At 43.6% G+C, this 19,087-nt stretch overlaps 1 protein-coding gene across 3 annotated transcripts; it reads right to left on the reverse strand.

Annotated features, from left to right (window-relative positions):
- Positions 1-2,887: 2,887 nt before the first annotated feature.
- On the reverse strand, positions 2,888-19,040 carry ATP5F1C (ATP synthase F1 subunit gamma). Of its 3 annotated transcripts, XM_020809819.3 has the most exons (10): positions 18,806-19,038; positions 17,206-17,240; positions 15,615-15,746; positions 13,907-14,111; positions 12,169-12,312; positions 9,644-9,708; positions 7,263-7,418; positions 4,969-5,065; positions 4,113-4,157; positions 2,888-3,035 (listed from the first exon to the last, which is right to left on the reverse strand). In XM_020809819.3, exons 1-9 carry the CDS (start codon positions 18,862-18,864, stop codon positions 4,151-4,153), a joined length of 900 nt encoding a protein of 299 aa, XP_020665478.1. In that variant the 5' UTR covers positions 18,865-19,038; the 3' UTR covers positions 2,888-3,035; positions 4,113-4,150. The 3 variants fall into 3 exon arrangements, with proteins under 3 accessions (XP_020665478.1, XP_020665480.1, XP_072858618.1); XM_020809821.3 differs by lacking the exon at positions 4,113-4,157 and having other exon boundaries at positions 18,806-19,040; XM_073002517.2 differs by lacking the exons at positions 2,888-3,035; positions 4,113-4,157 and having other exon boundaries at positions 4,965-5,065; positions 18,806-19,040.
- Between the last annotated feature and the right edge of the window lie 47 nt (positions 19,041-19,087).

Genomic DNA, 19,087 nt, shown 5'->3' on the forward strand with positions numbered 1-19,087 from the left:
CTTAGAAATTACCAAAAACGGCAGTTCGTATTCTCTACTTCAGTGGTTCCCAACTTTGGGTAACCCAGGACAGATTTGGCAATTTTTTTCCCATGGCCCACGCCGATGCCTGAAGAAGAGAGCTACAATCCATAAGAGCTAATTCTGTACCCAATAAATCCTGTAACGTTTTAAAGTACACAAGGCTGTTTTGCTTTTGCTGCAACGCTCAAAGACAACAGTTTGCCCGATTCTCTACTGAGCTTGAGGGCTAAACAGGGATCTGGCTGAATTGCCAAAGTCCAACTTTCCCCAGTCAGTTGCTCTCCAAGTATGTTAAAATGACAACTCCCATCATCCTTCTCAAACAGCATATGCAACCTTTCCTGTGCTCCTCTAGGTTGTACCATGTTCAATTAAGAACATTTTCTGGTGTAGCTTGAAGCTTAAAGGAACATCAAGCTGGCTCCAGACAGCTTTAATTGAAAGAACACATGTACAGGCTTTTTTTTTTTTTCCAAAGGAGAGCCGACTCTCCCGTATGCATGCAAAACTGAACACATTAAAAATGACAGTTGGATAGTTTTGGCATTGAAAGGATCCAATTCCTTCTCTTCAAGAGGCAGCCTTAATTTTCCATGAAGGATTATATTTTTTAAGCTAATATTTTAAAAGGGGCAGAAGTTCGCCAAATTTCCCCCCTCGTGTTAGCTATCAGTAACTACCGGCAATTTCCTTTCTTTCAAGCTAGCTAAGAAGCTGGGCGTTTGTCCCATTTTAAAGCATGCCTGGGTTGGAATAATTCCCCTTCTCGTCAGAATTACACTTCAAATCCAAGTTTAGAGCAAACCTGGGATGGTGGGAAGAGAAATGTAATCTCTCACAATTGCTTTTAATTAATGAGAGAAACAGGCCAATGGATACAGAGAAGAGAGAATTAGTCCCATATTGGCCAGCATTGTTAGAGCACTACATAGGATAAAAAAAAAAACCTGGACGAAATCCAACTGGTAGTTCCAACAAGAGGATTGATTAATTAATTAAATGCCTTTTTAGGCCGCCTTTCTCCCATACACTCAACTGCTCTAAATTACACTGATTCAATGGGTCTACAAGATGGATTAAAGCCCTAGTATTTATCTACATGGTAGACCTCTGTCTGGACAGTATCAGTGGCAGATGGGGATTCACGTGAAGTTCTCTTTTAAAAAAAAATCTAGCATGCTAGAGGCAAGTGTTCTGGGCCAGCTTTGTAGTAGATCTGCTAGTTTCCCCCCTGCTTCGTTTCTGGAGGGTATTCTGGTATGGGATCGCGTTCAATGGATTGGCTGTCTTGGCGATGTAGGGCCACTTGCTTAGCTACTTCTGTGAATGCTATGGCCATAGCAGCAGTAGACTAACTAGCCAGAGGGCCAGCGGCAGACATGCCCAGCTCTCAAGGAACATGTTTGCCTAGCCCACACAGAAACAACTCTTTCTATCCAACTGCAAACAATTCCAGACTACTGCATATATTTTATACGTCCACGGCAAACTGCAGCACAGTTAAGTATCACAAGAGTCCTTCCCACCACAGAGAATCCATGTCGTCTTCAGCAGGCAGCAACGTATGAGAAATGGCACCCAGTTAAGAGCTGCACAATTACTGTGTTTCTCCAAAACGGCACTTGGGTTTGATTCAGCAGCTGTGCTGCCATTTGGTTATACCCTCTCCCTTCTTAGCACGAGTCTTGCAGTTGAGGTTGTCCCCGAACATCCCCCCATCATACTGTTTAATAATTTTTATGTAATATTAGAAATGCACTAAGCTGTTTTATAGCTAATATACTGACCCTGTATAAATTGCATACTTCTTATGAAAACAACATATTTATTTATATTTAAGTGTATTAAACTTGCATAGCATGTTTTGTTTAATGGGTATACGTGTCATTTTTATATATTAGTATGTGCTGACTTTGGCGTAAATGCAAGTGGTCCTTCTATGAGAGGCCAATTAAATCAACTGTTGAAATCCGGGTCAACGCATTTGCAAAACCTATTGACTGAAATCCTGTGGCTTAGTGTCATGTTACAGTAGAGCAGACCTACCGCCTAGAGTGGTCGAAATGACTAGATAGGCGGGGTATAAATACAATAAATAAATAAAAATAAATAAATACTGATCAGTCTACTCCTCCACAAGTTCCACTGATTCAAATGGACCTACTCTAGTTGCATTTTTTTTCTAAAATACATTTGAATCAATGGAACTTAAAGAACCAAATTCCCAGCCATTCAGTGGGCCACCTCTAGTGCAGTTGACTACATAAACAGGACTTCAGCCATATTCAATGGATTTGCTCTAACTGGGACCACCAATTAGATTCAGCATTAGCCCAGTTTTACTTCTTTGCCTAAAGAAGACATTGTTTCAAGTGTGTTTGAAACCTGATGTACTAAATTTATGTCAAGATATTTGATTTGGAATTGCTAAATATGGTTTAAAAAACAGTCATTTCATGAATGAAATGAGAAGGCCAGTATAACCCCTGTTCAACAATTACCAGCTCTTTAGGTACTTTGACCGCAAAATTAATATTTTTGCATGTAAATGGATGGAATATGAACATGAGCCTCTGCTAATATATTTAGCAACAAAGTATCTACCAAAAATTTTTCATACAATTAAATGAATGTTTTAAAAATGCAGTTTTTCTTAGCTTCCATTAAAAGCTTGGCTACAACACCCTTCCTGGTGGTTTATATCCTGGAACCATTACTTTTTAAATATATCTACACACACAACACTTTTCAACATCCTTTTATGAGGAAGGAAATATGAGCTTGACAACACAAGAGACGTCTGTTAACTTGTACTTCCATCCAGCGGTCTCAAGAGTAACACACCAAAAAAGCACGCCAGCTCTTTCATGTTAGGCATTTATTGAAATACAGTTTACAAACAGCTGGAGGTTCTTTGCCCGAATTTTTTTTTCACAGAATGATCCACCAACAGTAGTCACTCTCTAGAAAGGACATGAAACAAACAGCTTGCCGGGAGATCGCCTCATTACCTGCAAACAAAGATTGTGCGTTAGGGTAAGTTTGAACATAGTTCTGACAGAATTTCCACTATGTTACTGCCCACTCTGGCTCCTTAAAACAAACTTCTTTTAAACACCCTCCTGGCTCGCTTCTATATCTTCTTAAAATGTTTTCCCTATTCCACAGAATCAGAAGCAAATATTATGCCAAAAAAACCATGCTTTGCCGTACTCCAACAAGTTATACTTTCATTGCATAGCTTCCACAGTGAAAAGTAGGAATAAAATCTTTAATAAAGGATGGTAAATGAACAAAAAGGGATCACGAACTGCTGAGAACAACACTTTTAATATTTCTGTTAATACAGTGGCTAGAATTCTGCTGTATATTTATGCCGGTGTAACTCCATCAGCGTAAATTTCCATGACAAGTTGGAAGAGGTTAAGAAGCCAGCTAGGCATTTGCTATCACCCACTGAGTTACATGCCTGCCATGCAGTATCAGATCCCTACACTGACTTCTAACCTTTTTCCTAATTCATTGCTGACGTCTACGAGTACTCTGAATCCTGCCCTTTCACCCCCAGCTTCATCCAACACCAGACTGCTCCCCCAAATAACTTATTTAAAATTGAATTAGGCCTTTGGGTGGAACGAGACTTCCCATGTTTGATTTGAGAGTACAGATGGGCACAAACCGGCAGTTCGTTTATCGGCCAAACGGGTGTTTGGTGCTTCCCAACCCTGCCTCAGAGGCAGCACCCAGAGGAGGCGGGGCAGGGAAGCTGGGATGTTGCCTCTTGGTCGGCATTTGCCAGGGGAGGCAGGCCAGGGAAATGCCAAGCACCTTTTTACTGATAAATGTATTGGCAGTTCATGCCCATCTTTATTCGAAACACGCTGCACCTCATGGGCACCTCTACTACACAAGTGTCATTAAGTTAAAACAGGTTGCAAAATGCAAGTATCCATGCAATAGTTCGTAAGCAGCTATTTTACAACAAAGGAAAAACCATCCAAAGAGCACCTTCCTTTGACTACATTTTTGTTAGTTCTTTTCTCTGCTCCCCCCCTCCACCATACATCTAATTTATATCATTACTTTACCTGTTGACTCTGGATGAAACTCATTTCTGATTAGCCCCTTAGTTCCTAGTTGCAGGGTTGATAAAAGAGAAGAACAAAACATGCCGTGGAGCATTAAGCAACGTTGGTTAGGGCAGGACAGGTAATGTGATTGAACAAAACATGCTTTGCAAAGCAGCAACACAAACATGAGTCCCATTCACGTTAAAATTAAGTTGCCGAATCAGCTGCTGAAATGGATTAAAGGCACAAATATTTTCCATGTTACACAATATTATATATATTTTTTGTTGCAGCTTAAAGGATGCTGTTTCAGGTACAGGCTGAAGGCTCATACTGCTCTAACAGTTAATAAGTTTTTCCTAATATTCACATTGGTAGGGAATAGCAGCAGTTCCAGCTGCTGCTTTCCTGCTCTGCTCATGGGGTTCACCTTGTTTGGCTGCTATGGTTATCACAACATGAGACTAAATGGCCAGATCCAGCAGAATCATCTGCAGCACTTTCCCAAAGACCATGTCTCAGCAATGAGGATCTGATGCAGTTAGATTAAGTGTAGGCTAGAAAAAAATACATTTTTTAAAAAAGGGGGAGTGCATGTATTGCTTAGAAGTAAAACTCAGAGAAAATAATGTCGTTAGAACAGCTTCCGTATGAGCCACTGTAGCAAGTTTCAAATTACGGGGAGTCCCCAAAGAATGCCATCTGTTGTTAGTCCCTGGTATTTTTAAAGCCAATCAGAAAGAAGAATTTGTAACTTCACTGTTGCCTTTCTTTTCCCCCTCCTCTCTCCCTGCCTCCAACAGCACAGACAAAGGAAGGTCTGCATACACATTACAGATATGTATGCAGCATACACATTACAGATACTACTTACAGAGCCGCAGCACCGGAGATGATCTCAATAAGTTCCTTGGTGATGACAGCTTGGCGAGTACGATTGAATGTCAGCGTCAGCTTGTCAATCATCTCGGCTACAAAGAGAGAGGGCATGTCAGGAGGCAAAAGGACAAGAACCTAATCAGTTGCCCAGAGATTCTCTTTGTGCCTTATTTCCATTACTTTGTTCTGTTATCTACATCTTACTTTATTAAGAACTGTAACGGAGGTGCATCTACCTTTATGCCCCCCCCAAGGTGGTGAAATGCTATTGATCTACTGAATGTAAACAAGAGCACAGCATCAAGCACCTACTAGCCATGATTTCAGCCCATAGCTGATACCCACATTTTTCACAGATTCATAGGATAATGAAGTTGGAAGGGGCCTATAAGGCCATCGAGTCCAACCCCCTGCTTGTCATACCGCTCTGTTAAGATGTTTTTCCTTATATTCAGCCTAAATCTGATTTTCTGTAGTTTGAACTCATTATTACGTGTCCTGCAAACAGCTCCTGGCCTTCCTCTGTAGCACAACTTTTCAAGTGTTTGAAAAATGCTATCCTATCTCTCCCCATTCCCCTTTTCTCAAGGCTAAACATGCCCAGTTCCTTCAGTCTTTCCTCCACAGACAACTTCCTGTGATTAATTCCAGTGCTTCAATATATAGATACACCTTCAGCTGAGAAAAGAGAATGTATAACAGGAGAAAATTACTCAGCCTTCTATTTCCCCAAAGGAATTTTGGCTAGCTCAGAGTTACTGAAGTTGGTGCAATAACTCATCTTAACAGACTGCACCAAGGCAACGCATCAATTTTGCATCTGCTCACATCAACAGTACATCATGAAGTATAAGTCAGTTATGAACTTTCTCGCTGCCTGCCCACCTTTTCTGTTGATCCTTGCTTACAGGACCCGGGAGCAAGGCAGGCCCTGAGTCAGACTGTAGGGGGTAATTGATCACAAGCCCGACTCAGTAAAGCTGAGGGTATGGATTCTATGTTGACATAGTTAGGGATGATGAGAGTTAGGTTCCAACACCATGTCTCCACCAGATTTAAGACAAGGACATTTTCATTTAATGGAGGGCAACATCTTCTAAGGCGAGATGGACCATGTATGGCTCCGAAGAGCCATTTTGCAACATCCCCACACCTACCCCCATTTTAAAATGCCGATGAAGTTCCTTTGTGTCCTCTGTGAGAACTGGATGGGCAATTCCGCTAGGGAACCTGCAGGACTTCTGGGATGCCCCTGTCCCCCAATTTAATTTTTAAAAATCGGGCACTGGAGACTGCAAGGCGGATGCTCAATCAAGCCTCCTTTCCCCATTAAATCCATTTTTGTTTAACCAAACTTCACAGTAGCAATCTTTATAATCTATTTTCAAAAGGCAGATATACAAACTAGCACCTTGAGCCCCACCTCCTTGGAAAGGGGGCCCCAGGTTGCCAACGAATATGAAAAATAGCCCTCGACCCTATGAAGATCACTCGTCTCCATTCTAAGAGAAAGTTTCTGATCCATCTACATTTGGAGCTCATACAGTTAGGGGTGACAGTGACAGTGGAAGGAGAAACAGGAGTCCAATAAGGAGTCAGGATTAACCATCTGAAACACATATGGGTTTTTCAGAGCATGTGCAGTATCCTATCCCTGCTACTTAAAAGCAGGTCCTCCTACATCCAGTGGGACTAACTCCCAAGCAGAACAAAAGTCAAGGGTCTTTTCTAAAGCAATATTTGAAAGATCGTTCTTTCAACCTATATGGAGATCAGGGCTCAATGAGCTACCTTTTAAGTATAAGGGCAGCTCCCGAGCCCTCAGGGTGGTCCCCTTCCTGATCACCCTGCCCCACACCTACTGCTCCTCCAACAGTAAACTGCAACCTCAGAAGGTGGTAGGTTAGGGATTTGCCACTGAATCGTAATGTCAAAAACTGTTTTCAGGCCTATTTTAGAATAAAAAAGATCTTTTCAAGAGGTCTGTGTCTTTCAAAAACACCATTTCCAGCCTAGAACAAGGTGGGCAGAAATTAGACCCCAGTGTTGAACCCTCCCCTTCCCCAAGGTTTCTGGAGACACACTTTATTATCTGGGGAGCTTTTTTTCCCACCCAGAAATCAGCCCATCATGGTGTGGGTGGGGGCATAAGTGGCCTCCGGATTCTCTGAGGCTGCCCACCCAGAGACGTGGACTGTAACCCGCTTCATCTCTAATCAAACTTTCTTGGCAGCGTCTGCTACGACTGCCACGTTTTCGCCCTGAAAAACTGCAGCAGCTTGTGCTTACAAGCGTTTTTGCTAGCGTTGTCCATGGCAGTCATCCTAGCGCTCTGTTCGCTGGTGGTAGACTCCTTGAGCGAATAGAAGATAATGTTGGCCAAGGTGAACTCCTGGTAGTTTCGCAGGACGTCAGCATCAATATCGTCATAAATACTAATGCTTTCTGCAAAAGCAAGAATAAAGAACAAGGCCAAGTTTTATAAGCTTACAAAAATTATCAGTGTCCTACCCTTCCAACTATGAGCAGCGTCTGCAGTTTCAAAGACTAGTAGAAAATCCATGACTTCTAAATCTGCAGTTCTTACTTTCCTTGTTAAAGCACGGGGCCGTGGCTGTTTTTAACGAAATGGTAGCGCAGTCTCTACTAAAGACTTCTAGCGACTACAGTAGGATCTCCTTATCCATGAGAGCAATATCCACAGATTTACTTATCCACGGTTCGAAAATATTAAAAGAAAAATCCTTGAAATATATGTATTTCTGAATATGAAGTTACCAGAACTGGCCAATAGAGGGAGCCAGAGACCATGTATAGTGTTTCCTATTAAAATAGCCCCTATAATCTATCAGTGGTGTCAAACTGGCCCTCCAGATGTTCTTAGCCTACAGCTCCCAGAAGCCTTCAGCACCCTCTGCTGGCCAGGATTTCTGGGAGTTGAAGTCCAAGAACATCTGGAGGGCCACAGTTTGACACCACTGATTGTTTTTCAGCATCTTGGCGGGGGCTTGAAACTGATCCCCCGTGAACATGCGGGTCCTGCCGTACTGCCCATTCTCTAATCAATCCTTTGAGGGTAAAAGTGCTAGACAGAACGGTGGCCTCTCGCCTCTGAGAACAAATGTTCAGTTAGAACATTTCCCGTCTGATTCGGGAACAGATAGTTGGCCGTCCTGGTAAATGACTTATGCTGAAGATCTGATGGCAGAATTGTAAGCGGTTTAAGTGTTGCTGCAACTTTCAGCAGATTTCGACACCTCTGACACCACAGTGTCTTTGTCCGGCACTGTAACACTATGCCTCCCCATCCCACCTTCCATGGGCCCTATTCTGCACCTGAGAGGCAAGGCACCACAATGGCTCCAGTCATTTTTGGATGATCGTAATCAGAATGCGGCACTCAAGTAAATTTTGCTCCCTCCCAAGGCTAACTCAGGTTCCCATCTCACTCCCTCATGTTCTTCAACATCTCTATGGAGCCACTGGAAGAAGCTATCTGGAGAGCTGGGTTTTACTACCAACAATACAGTAATGACACCTCTTTTTTCTGCCTTCAAATTCCAGGGAGGCGGCGAGACTGACCGATACGGTGCTTAGAGGCAGTTTCGAGATGAAGAGCATGCTCAGACTGACCATGGAGAAGGTGGTGGTCTTATGAGCTGGGAGCATAACGCCAGTACTGGGAGGAAAAACCCTTCCCTGAAGAACCACTCTAGGAATCTGGCAACATGCTCACTGCTATCTGTAGAAGCACAGGTAGCAGCAGTCAGGAGGGCCTTGAGGCAACTCAGGCTTGTACACCAGCTGCATCCTTTCGTGGAGTAACTTACACAAAGGGCCAACAAGTGAACCCGCCACTGGCGCAGTGCGGTCTGGGAGACGTGGTGGTGCTTCTGAAGAGGGCTCGCATAAGCAGAAACCCTCACTGGTATGAAACACAGCTGTTATAGATCAGAAAAAGGTGGGGAACGTCTAATTTACAAGCACATGGTTAGCAGCAGCTCAGAACTGCAGAGCTGGAAGGGATCCTATGGAACACAGTCCAGCCTCTGTCCAGGAGGCCCAGTGGGGAATCAAACTCTCAGCCTCTGGGTCTGCAGCCTGATGCCTAAACCAGTGGTCCCCAACGTTGGGCCTCCAGATGTTCTTGGACTTCAACTCCCAGAAATCCTGGCCAGCAGAGGTGTTGGTGAAGGCTTCTGGGAGTTGTAGTCTAAGAACATCTGGAGGCCCAAGGTTGGGGACCACTGGCCTAAACCACTGAGCTATCCAACAACGTTGGGAGTCTCACCTGTCTGTCCAGCAGTGACTAGGTAGGTTGAAAACGTAGGAGAGATGGCCTTCTTGGCGATCTCCCACAACAGAGAAAGTCTTCCTATCAAATATTATCACGGCCTCTTCAACACTGGCATTCAAGAAAGCCTTGAAATGTTATTTTAATACCCTGTTTCCTTAACAGAATCAGGTGATTTTAGACCATTTTCTCACAATATACTCAACTGTAGTTACCTTAAAGTTACATATCCTGTCTATAGTTTCCTTGGTTCTGCACTTTGTGCGCATCAGTTCTCTACTCTTCGCATGCACCACTTTGCCAGCTCTGTTCATCCAATGAAATAAAACTGCAAATATCTACTCGGTAATTTACCAAATGTTACTTCTGGACTTACCAGCACCCGAGACCGTTTCAAGTGAATAGATTGGTTTCTCATCTGTTCTGTAAGAAATTACAGATCTAAAGGAAAAAAATAAAAGTTATTTTGAACACTCTATTGGCTTGAAAGAACCCGTCTTCCTAATTTTGCACTCTTTCTTTGCTCAGATATGTCAAAAGCATTTTGCACAACTTCACTCTGTCTGATTGGAGGTGGTTATTCCAAGGTGAAATCTAAATTTACTCACACACTGAATTGCTCTCATTCCAGCCTGCACCTTGTAGTTTGGAACTCCGCTCACTTGCAGAGAGCCTGGTGGCACAGTGATTAAAGTGCAGTATTGCAGCCCAAACTCTGCTCACCACTCAGATTCAATCCCAGGTAGCTGGCTCGAGGTTGACACAACCTTCCATCCTTATGAGATTGAACAATTGAGTACTCAGGACAACACATATGTACCCTGAATAACTGAATGGTAATCCATCCAAAGAGTGGTTTGAGCACTATGTGGTGGTATATAAACAGCACACTTTGCTTTTTTGCTTTACTTGCTTAAATTGTCTGGAAGCTTAACATCTAATTGTGCTCAATATACTTCTGCTTCCTGTCTGTAGTTCATTCATTCATTTATTTACTCATACATACAGTAAATATATACATACTAGAGATGGGGATGACTCACCATTTTGGCAAGTTGTTGTGCTTCATGAGTCGTCAAAAGTTGACGACTCACAAAGCTGCCCCCATGAACCGACGAAGAACGAATTTATTTGTAAATTCGCCGGGGGGGGTTGCTTAAAAAAAAACTGACTCCCACCACCCCCCATGCCACCGCTGGGGGGGGCAATATTCATCCCTTTGTATTTGTTGGGGTCTCTGGAACCCACATATATGAAGGGATGAATATTTAACAAATCAGCGATTTCTAACGAATATCGTGATCTATCTTTTTAACCGTCCCCATGTCTAATACATACATACATACATACATACATACATACATACTTACTTACTTACTTACTTACTTACTTACTTACTTACTTACTTACTTACTTACTTACTTACATACATACATACATACATACATACATACATACATACATACATACATACATACATACATACATACATACATACATACATACATACATACATACATACATACATACATAGTTATGGCCAAATATATTGGCACCCTTGCAATTCTGTCGGAAAATGCAACCCTTTTCTCAGAAAATTGTTGCAGTTGCAAATGTTTTGGTACTCGCATGTTCATTTCTTTGGTTTGCTTCGGAACACACAAAAAAGAAGAAAAGTCAAATCTGATACAATCCCACACAGAAACCTAAAAATGCAACAATTTTAGGAGAGAAGGGTTGCGTTTTCTGGCAGAATTGCAAGGGTGCCAATATTTCTGGCCATGACTGTACATACATTTATACATAGCACAACCTTTCTCCTAAAAAAAGACCCAAGGTAGCTTCCATGATTAAAAACAAAACATTAAAAGCTACAAATAGCAAATTATTCAAATATTTAAAAAGAATTAATAACACTACGATAAAATTAGGTAAACACATGACTAGACTTGTGTGTGTGTGTGTATACACTGTGCCGTCAATTTGGGACCAACTTATAACAACCCTAATGGGGCTTTCAATTTAAGTGAGATATTTAAGGTGTGGTTTTACCGGTTCCACTCCCCCAGTGGGTTTCCATGGCCAAGCAGGGATCTGAACTCTGTTCTCCAGCGTCTTAGTATGTCCCTCTATCCACTACACCACACTTGGAATCAAAACAGATTTAGAAGCAACAAAATGCAAACTATCCCATTTTAAAACCTCTCCTAGGCAAGTCAGACATTAAGGAAACGACTGCCTGAAGAGAAAGGTCTTCGCCTGCTTGTGGAAGGACAGCCTTGAAATGATAGGAGTAATCCAATCTATGCAACAGAGAGGAGGACAAGTCGGTCAGCAAGGGACCATGCCTTGGGTAAGGCCAGAGCAGATTCCACAATGTTGCTCTGGCTAGTTTTTTTTCCATTATCTCCTCCTGAAAATCAAGCAAAGCTTCATCTAATGCAGTTAGCATTCAGATCCTGCAGAAGTACCCATGGTGGGCTTGTCTAGCTCTTTCAAGCAAACTGGACCATCAGACAGAAGAGGGTGACAATATGACCCAGCCCCTCATTCCCTCAGCATGACTGTAGTTATTCCGGGAGACATTGACTTTGGAGACGATGGCATTTCAAAGCTTTGCTACGACTTCATAGGGTTGAAATGCTCAAATGGACAGGACTTCAGAACTTCACCTCTTTGGGCCCATTAAATGAATTCCACATTGGGAGAGGGAAACAGGGTTCCCACGCCTGGACCCTCTGCAACCTGCCTATTGATTTGGTGAACCAGACACCAAAAAGACTTGATCAACGTGATCTCGTTTGAGCTGGCCTGCCCATCTATACACAGACACACACACACTTGTTCCCTTTAAAAGCAACCCCACCCCGTGTTAGGAAAGAACATAATCATTTCTCTTGCCTGAATCGGTTGTAGATGACTGTTCCCTCATCGAACTCGTATCCAGAATTAAGCAGCTCCAAGGCAATGATCGATGCATCTCCAAAGGTTGGAGGCTTCCTCCCTATTTCTTTGCAGTTAAACAGGAAGCTTTTACCATGTGTCCTGAAATAAAAGCAGAGAAAGAAGATCCAGCCCATGGCTACACGTTCTCTGTTCACATCACTTCTCCACTATCGCAACATGTTTGACATAGGGCTGCTTTTGAGGTGTCCAGAAGCTTCAACTGGCCCATCATATGAAAGCAAAACTGCTAACAGGGCCAACTGGAAATGTGAAAGCTCTCTTAAAGTAATTACTTGGGCTTCCAGGCTGTTTCTGTATCTCCTTCAAAGTGCTGGCAATGGTCTTTACAGCCCTTTAGGGCTTAGTCATGGGTATGTAGTGGGGTGTCTTCTCTGGTAGGAATCCTCCTGCTTATTATCATTAAAAACAGAAATACCTTTTAATAAGTCTTGATAACCTTATGCTTGGATTAGGGAAAGTTATGTATGAATACAAAAATAAGCATCCGTTATAGACAGTTATGGTTGTCTTGGGTTTGCAATTAATTTATTTCGGTTTCTATCCATAGCTCTCAAAGAAGGCAGTGTGCTGAAATGCACTGAACATTTTAAAATCAGAATAAAGACTATTTACTTTTTTTAACATCTTGAGACTTAGTCTCTTGTTCTGATTTCTGATGTTGTTGAGTGCCCTGGACTGTTTTGCTCTTTTTTATTGTTGCTGTTCCTACTTTTCAATACACTGCCAGCAGCTGTCATCTTATAGATGCTTGTTGGTATTCACTATTTTTGGAATCTCTGACGAAAAGGAGGGTAGGACATAAAGAAGAACGTGAGCGATCCTGTCTAAGAATGCATACAAGAAATCTGTGGTAGGTTTTAAAACACCACTCAAGTTCCCCAATAACCTCAGTGGGGTTATTCCGAAGCTAACCCACAGAAGAAGAAAAATAGCGCTGGTGGTTTATTGTAAATGCTTCTGAAACAGTATGTGCCAGGTGCTTCGTGTGGAAACATCTGCCTCTCTCTCCTAAGAATCAGACACTTCCACTTCCTTAGTTTCACTCCCACGACCAGCATCAGTCAACTGAGCAACCTCTCTTTCCCTTCCCCATCTTCTTATGTATTCCAACCCATCATCCTTCCTCTTCCATCTATGTTCCAGCTAACATGAGCACATCCCAATTTTTCCCCCATCTATTATGCCAAGGATGTGAAACCCTATAGATCAAATACGACACTTCCACACCCTGTTCCTCACTACATCATTGTCCGGTTTCTTCCCTGCTTTTCCATATGCCCATTCTCTATTCTAGAAGGTTGAGGCCATTAGTTACTGGCAGCAAGAGCCCCAAACTTTTAAAATGCTGATATTTTTGACCTCACTCTTTTGCCTTTGGCCCTGCGCATCCCTGGAACACAGCTCATGAGAGCTTCTGTGCAATAGAATTTGGTTCCTAGCATGAAAGAGGGCCCCCGTAGGTATGATGTACTCTGGATACAACCCTTCCTTAATATCTCATCTTCTAAGTGGCTGAGCGTGGTCCTGTCAAACGTATCCTACAGTGAGGTTTGCCCTCAACAGCTTTCAACTGAATATTATTGCCTTATGTTAAAATCTCCGAAAACACAGAGGTATTTAGCACTGAAGAGTAAGCCTCAATGCTCAAAGGAGGGAGTCTTCTTCCTTTTACCTTTGAAGAATGGCTCTGAGCTTGTCACCCACTCCAACGACCATGACTTCTTTACCCCCCTCTGTCAGGGTGGCAAATTGACTCTTGATTGCTTTAGCAACTGAGGTGTGGATGGCACCGCACAGGCCTCGGTCGGAGGACACGCCAACGATAAGATGCTTCTTCTTGTCTTCAGGTGCCTTGATTTCCACTTTCTCATAGAGAGCTGGAAAAGGGGTGAAGGGCGACAATAATGACACTAAGATAACAGACAACAAGGGCCATTTCTATAGGTCCCCAAAAGAAGTCACATTAGATAACTAAAAGCCCAGTGACTCTTAAAAGGCTAATACAGTGGTGTCTCGCATAACGAGCGCACCGTTTAACAACGAATCCGCATAGCGATCCGTTTTTGGGATCACTAATGCGATCGCATTGCGATGTTTTAAGTGGCAAAACATCACATTGCAATGATCGGTAAGCATTTCGCTTACCGATCTTCGCATTGCGATGCTTTTTTAAACAGCTGATCGCCGGTGCCTAAAATGGCCGCCTGCAGCGTTTTCGCGCCCTGCCCTCGCTTACCAAGGGCGCAAAAATGGCGGCCGGATGGGGAATCTTCGCTCAACGGTGAGTTTTCCCCCGATAGGAACGCATTAAATGGAGTTTTCCATTCCGTTTTATGATGTTTCCGGATAGCAACGATTAATCCAGAATGGATTAATCTCGCTATGCGGGGCACCACTGTAGATTGATCATACCATTGGTTTTGTGAACTACTGTCTACAAATTTAAAAAAAATACCAAAATATATTGCTAGCCCTGAAGATGCCCTTCCTTTTGTTTTTACGGGAAAATAATTTGGCACCAGTTCTTTTGCTCACAATAATTACACTTGCAATGCAACCAAAATACTACAGACGAGCAAAGGAGATATTAATAATATAGTATGCATTTTACACAGATTTTCCTAAGCAGTGCCAATTTGAAGAGTCCAGCAGGCTGAGGCGAAGAGGCAGTCCCGAACCCAGCCAAAATCAAGGAGCTGGACAGGGGACAGATTGTATTTGTCTTCAGTGTGGAAGGGATGGTCACTCTCGAACTGACCTGCTCAGCCACACTAGACGCTGTTCCAAGTCCTCCATACAGAGCACGTTACCCTAGTCTCTCGAGACTGAAGGATGCCTGCCTGCCTGCTGCAAAATACAGCATTCTGAAAGTTTGATCTTGAGAAGAAGCCTCCTCAAAGAGTGGGAAAGCATTAAAGGTACATTTGGGCATCCCATGTGCGGCAGCATGGAGCCGGACAATCCTTCGCTTCCAGAAGTGCCGAACTGTAAATTTGCTGACTTGTGCAACACTCTGATACGAATAAAGAACGAACAAAGATAGACCTTCCACAAATTTCTCATGCTAATGACTGCAAAGGTAAGTTTGCTAACATCTAGTGACCTATCCAAAGCCAGAGCAGATTCTGTATTTCTAAAGATAAGGAGGAGAGATTATGAGACTGAAAAGAACTGTTAATACTTCTGTCATCACCACCTCGGATGGTTCAGAGGGAAGCCAGATTTAAAAAGTGGTTTTCAAGATGGGTAATACAAACCTTCTGCAAGTACTTCATCAGAAAGTCAGAAAACACACAGTTCAATGCCTAAGCAAGGTCATTTCCAAAAGAACTAAAAACTTGTTGCAAGCTGACTCACAAAAAGGCCACTCCTCCACTTACCCAACGCTCCAACTCCATACACTCTTGCAGGCTTTAATTCTCTCTCGGCCCTTGCATATTTTGCCGCAGAAACCATTTTCATGGATTTGGTGATTTTCTGGATGTTCTTGATTGACTTCAGGCGCCGGGTAACTGAGCAAATGAGAGAGGATGAGCTGGGGTAGGGTTTTAGGCAGACATTTTTAGAAGTAGCTGAGAACAATGGTCTTTCAAATAGATCAATGGTGCCTCGCTTTGGGTAACCCAGGTGTTCTTGCACTGCAGCTCCCAGAAACTCTGGCCAGCACAGCTGGCAGTGAAGGCTTCTGGGAATCGCAGTCCAAGAACACCTGGGTGACCCATGGTTGGGAATCACTGCTTATCAGTAGAAGAATGGTGTGTGTTTGTTATGCAGCTGGCTTAGTGAACAGTACTGATCCAAAAGGTATGTTACTTCAATATAAATCAGTCAGATCTCATTCAGAGTAAGAAGAAGTACAGTGGTGTCTCACTTAACGAGCGCACCATTTAACGACGAATCCGCATAGCAATCTATTTTTTTAGATCGCTAATGCAATCGCACTGTGATGTTCTGAATACGTAAAACATCACATTGCGATGATCGGTAAGCGTTTTGCTTACTGATCCCCGCATTGCGATGTTTTTTTAAACAGCTGATCTGCGATTCCAAAATGGCCGCCAGGTGCCCAAAATGGAGGCCGCAAGTGTTTTCACGCCCTGCCCTCACTTACCGAGGGCGCGAAAATGGTGGCGCTATGGAGGAACTTCGCTGAACAGTGAGTTTGGGAGCCATAGGAACGCATTAAACCAAGTTTAATGCGTTCCTATGGCTTTTTCTGTTCCGTTTAGCAATGTTTTTGCACAGCGACGATTAATCTGGAACGGATTAACGTCACTATGCAGGGCACCACTGTAATCTGTTCCCTAAATACATCCATTCATGTCTCCAACATGGCTATCTTTTTATTTATTTATTTGATTTATATCCCGCCCATCTGGCATATTCTACCACTCTGGGCGAATATTACTAACACAGTAATCCAGCAGGGCTCTAGGAAGGAAAATCCACAATGGAGAAATCACCAAATCTGGAGCCCTGCTAGTCTCATATTGACCAATTAGAACATGGAGGAGGGTGTCAACTCCACTACCCCCTACATTCCTCATGTGTTCTGATGGAATATGATGGCATTGGATCCAGCTATTCCAAAGCCTCTCCCAATGCAGCCTCCTTAAATACCCACTTTTTGCCGTAGGAGCATCAAGGGCAAAGTACGAAGAGGTTCCATCAGGTGCAAAGAGCTGCATGTCAGGATGGAACTGCTCCACCCTACAACTCTTAAAACAACTTCCCAGAGGACTGCAGTCTCCTTATGCTAACAGAGCCTGTTGAAGTCTGAATTCTCTTCAAAGCACAGATAAGCTATACTAAATTACTAATTGTATGGAGAACAGAGAAGACAATTTGGTCAACTTACAAAACAAGCTATTTCACTAAACATGAATTTGGCAGTCAAGGTTTGTGAACAAAGTGAAGTCTATACCTCCTAATCTATTGCCCCCAGACAAAACACATTAAAAAAATACTCACTGTCTTTCAAGGTTGCCATATTCCTAACTTGGACCCTGAAAAATGAAACACACATTGCACATTTTAGCAATCGAAAGCATTGCTTCTTACTCCTCAATCAATACAAATATAATATAGCTGCTGCACAGCCTGATATAGTTGGAACTTCTAAATTTATCTGAAAATTGTATATAGGAATATGTGCATATAGGAATACATGTTTCTGCGTTTGCATGCACACAACTATATCTGATTTAAAACAGACTTGTTACTAAGCAAACATGGAGAAGATCAGGCAGCTGGTCTATCAACCCTATCTTTAAGAATTCAGCAGAAATCTAGATTATTTCAAGGCATTACTGTTTCTTTATCATGGCTGTTATACAAAGGATCTTTTTTATACAGTACGGGTATACCATCTTCAGAGATTCTGCTAAACTCCAGCCTGACCAAGAAACAGTACATTGTTGAAGGTTATGAAAACAGGAAAAGGGTTTATCCCCAGCAGCCAAAGTCATCAGAAACAGAACCAGCATGCCAACTGACAGCTTTTTCCTTTCTCCCATAGCTAACCATTCCTCCGGGGTGAAAGAATGGAGCTGGAACTGTTATTCTAGTGAAGGTGAGATGTTGCCTCCATTTTCACATCCATGACCAGCTGCACTGAAAACCTCACTGACTGTGTGGGGGTTTTTCTCCTGTGTGCACCCTTCAAGAATCACAAGCGGCACACAGACATGCCCTTCACGACAGGTGGCATTTTCCTAAACCCTGTACAATGCCTTTCACACTTGCTAAATATGCCGTGAGCAAAAGTAATATTTTTGCAAGGCCCTGGAACATTTTATGCCGACAGAGATACATTGCATAGGATAGTTTCCCAACACCTCTTAAACTACCCACTGACCATCATCATCTGAGAACTGCAGAGCTGGAAGGAACCCTATGGATCATCGAGTTGGTCAGGGAGGCAAGGGGGAGAATCAAATTCCCACAGCCAGAGATCCAATGGTTCTCAAATTGGGCTCCCCAGAGGTTCTTGGACTACAGTTCCCAGAAGCCTTCACCACATGCTGTAATGGCCAGGAATTCTGGGAGTTGCAGTCCAAGAACATCTGGGCAGCCCAGTTTGAGAATCACTACCCCTGAGTTAGTGAAGAGTAGACATTTGGTCTAGATGGGCAAGGTATAAATCTAATAAAATATGGTGTGTAGACCCTAACCCATCTCAACCCGGGGTCCCACAGTGCAGGACCACAGAGCCCATTAGCCCCCTGCCGCGTGGCCAACGACCCTGAGATGATGGGAGTTGGAGTTCCACACACCCAGGCCCACCGTCCCCCTCCACGTCTTCTTCCCCCGTTGCAACTCAAGGCCCTCAGAAATATACCCAAAGAAGTAGTTTTTCTAAAAAAAAAAACTGAAGCCGGATTTAAAACTCTGGGTATTGCAAGCACAGCTTTGGGGGAGGGGGAGGTTGGAGGTGCCCCTGGGCATGTGCAAAGCGCCTCCCTCTCCCAAGTGGCACCGGCCAAACCCGAGCCTCCCAGGGGTGGGGGGGTTTCTCGGGGGATGCGGAGCCCCAGGCCCTTTCCCGCCCTCCCTTCCTCGCGAGGAGTACCATTGCGGCTGGGAGAAGACCGCGCCGCCCACCAGGACGGCTCCTCGGGAGAACATCATGACTCCTCCTCCTCCTCCTCTCAAGGGCACCGGGGCGCCTCTCTCGCCTGCCTGCCTTCGGCCTCCTTCACCCGCTTGCCCGCCCGGCCCCGGCTGCTGAAGGTCAGAGACAGCACAAGGCGCATGCGCCGCAAGGCTCCCGCTCCGGTTCCGCTCGCTCCCTGGACGGAAAGCCGGAAGCGGGGAGGGGGCGGGAGGAGAATGCCGACAACTTCCGGTTCAG

The sequence above is a fragment of the Pogona vitticeps genome, chromosome 5 (assembly GCF_051106095.1).
Source record: "Pogona vitticeps strain Pit_001003342236 chromosome 5, PviZW2.1, whole genome shotgun sequence".
In the NCBI taxonomy this organism is placed as follows: Eukaryota; Metazoa; Chordata; class Lepidosauria; order Squamata; family Agamidae; genus Pogona; species Pogona vitticeps.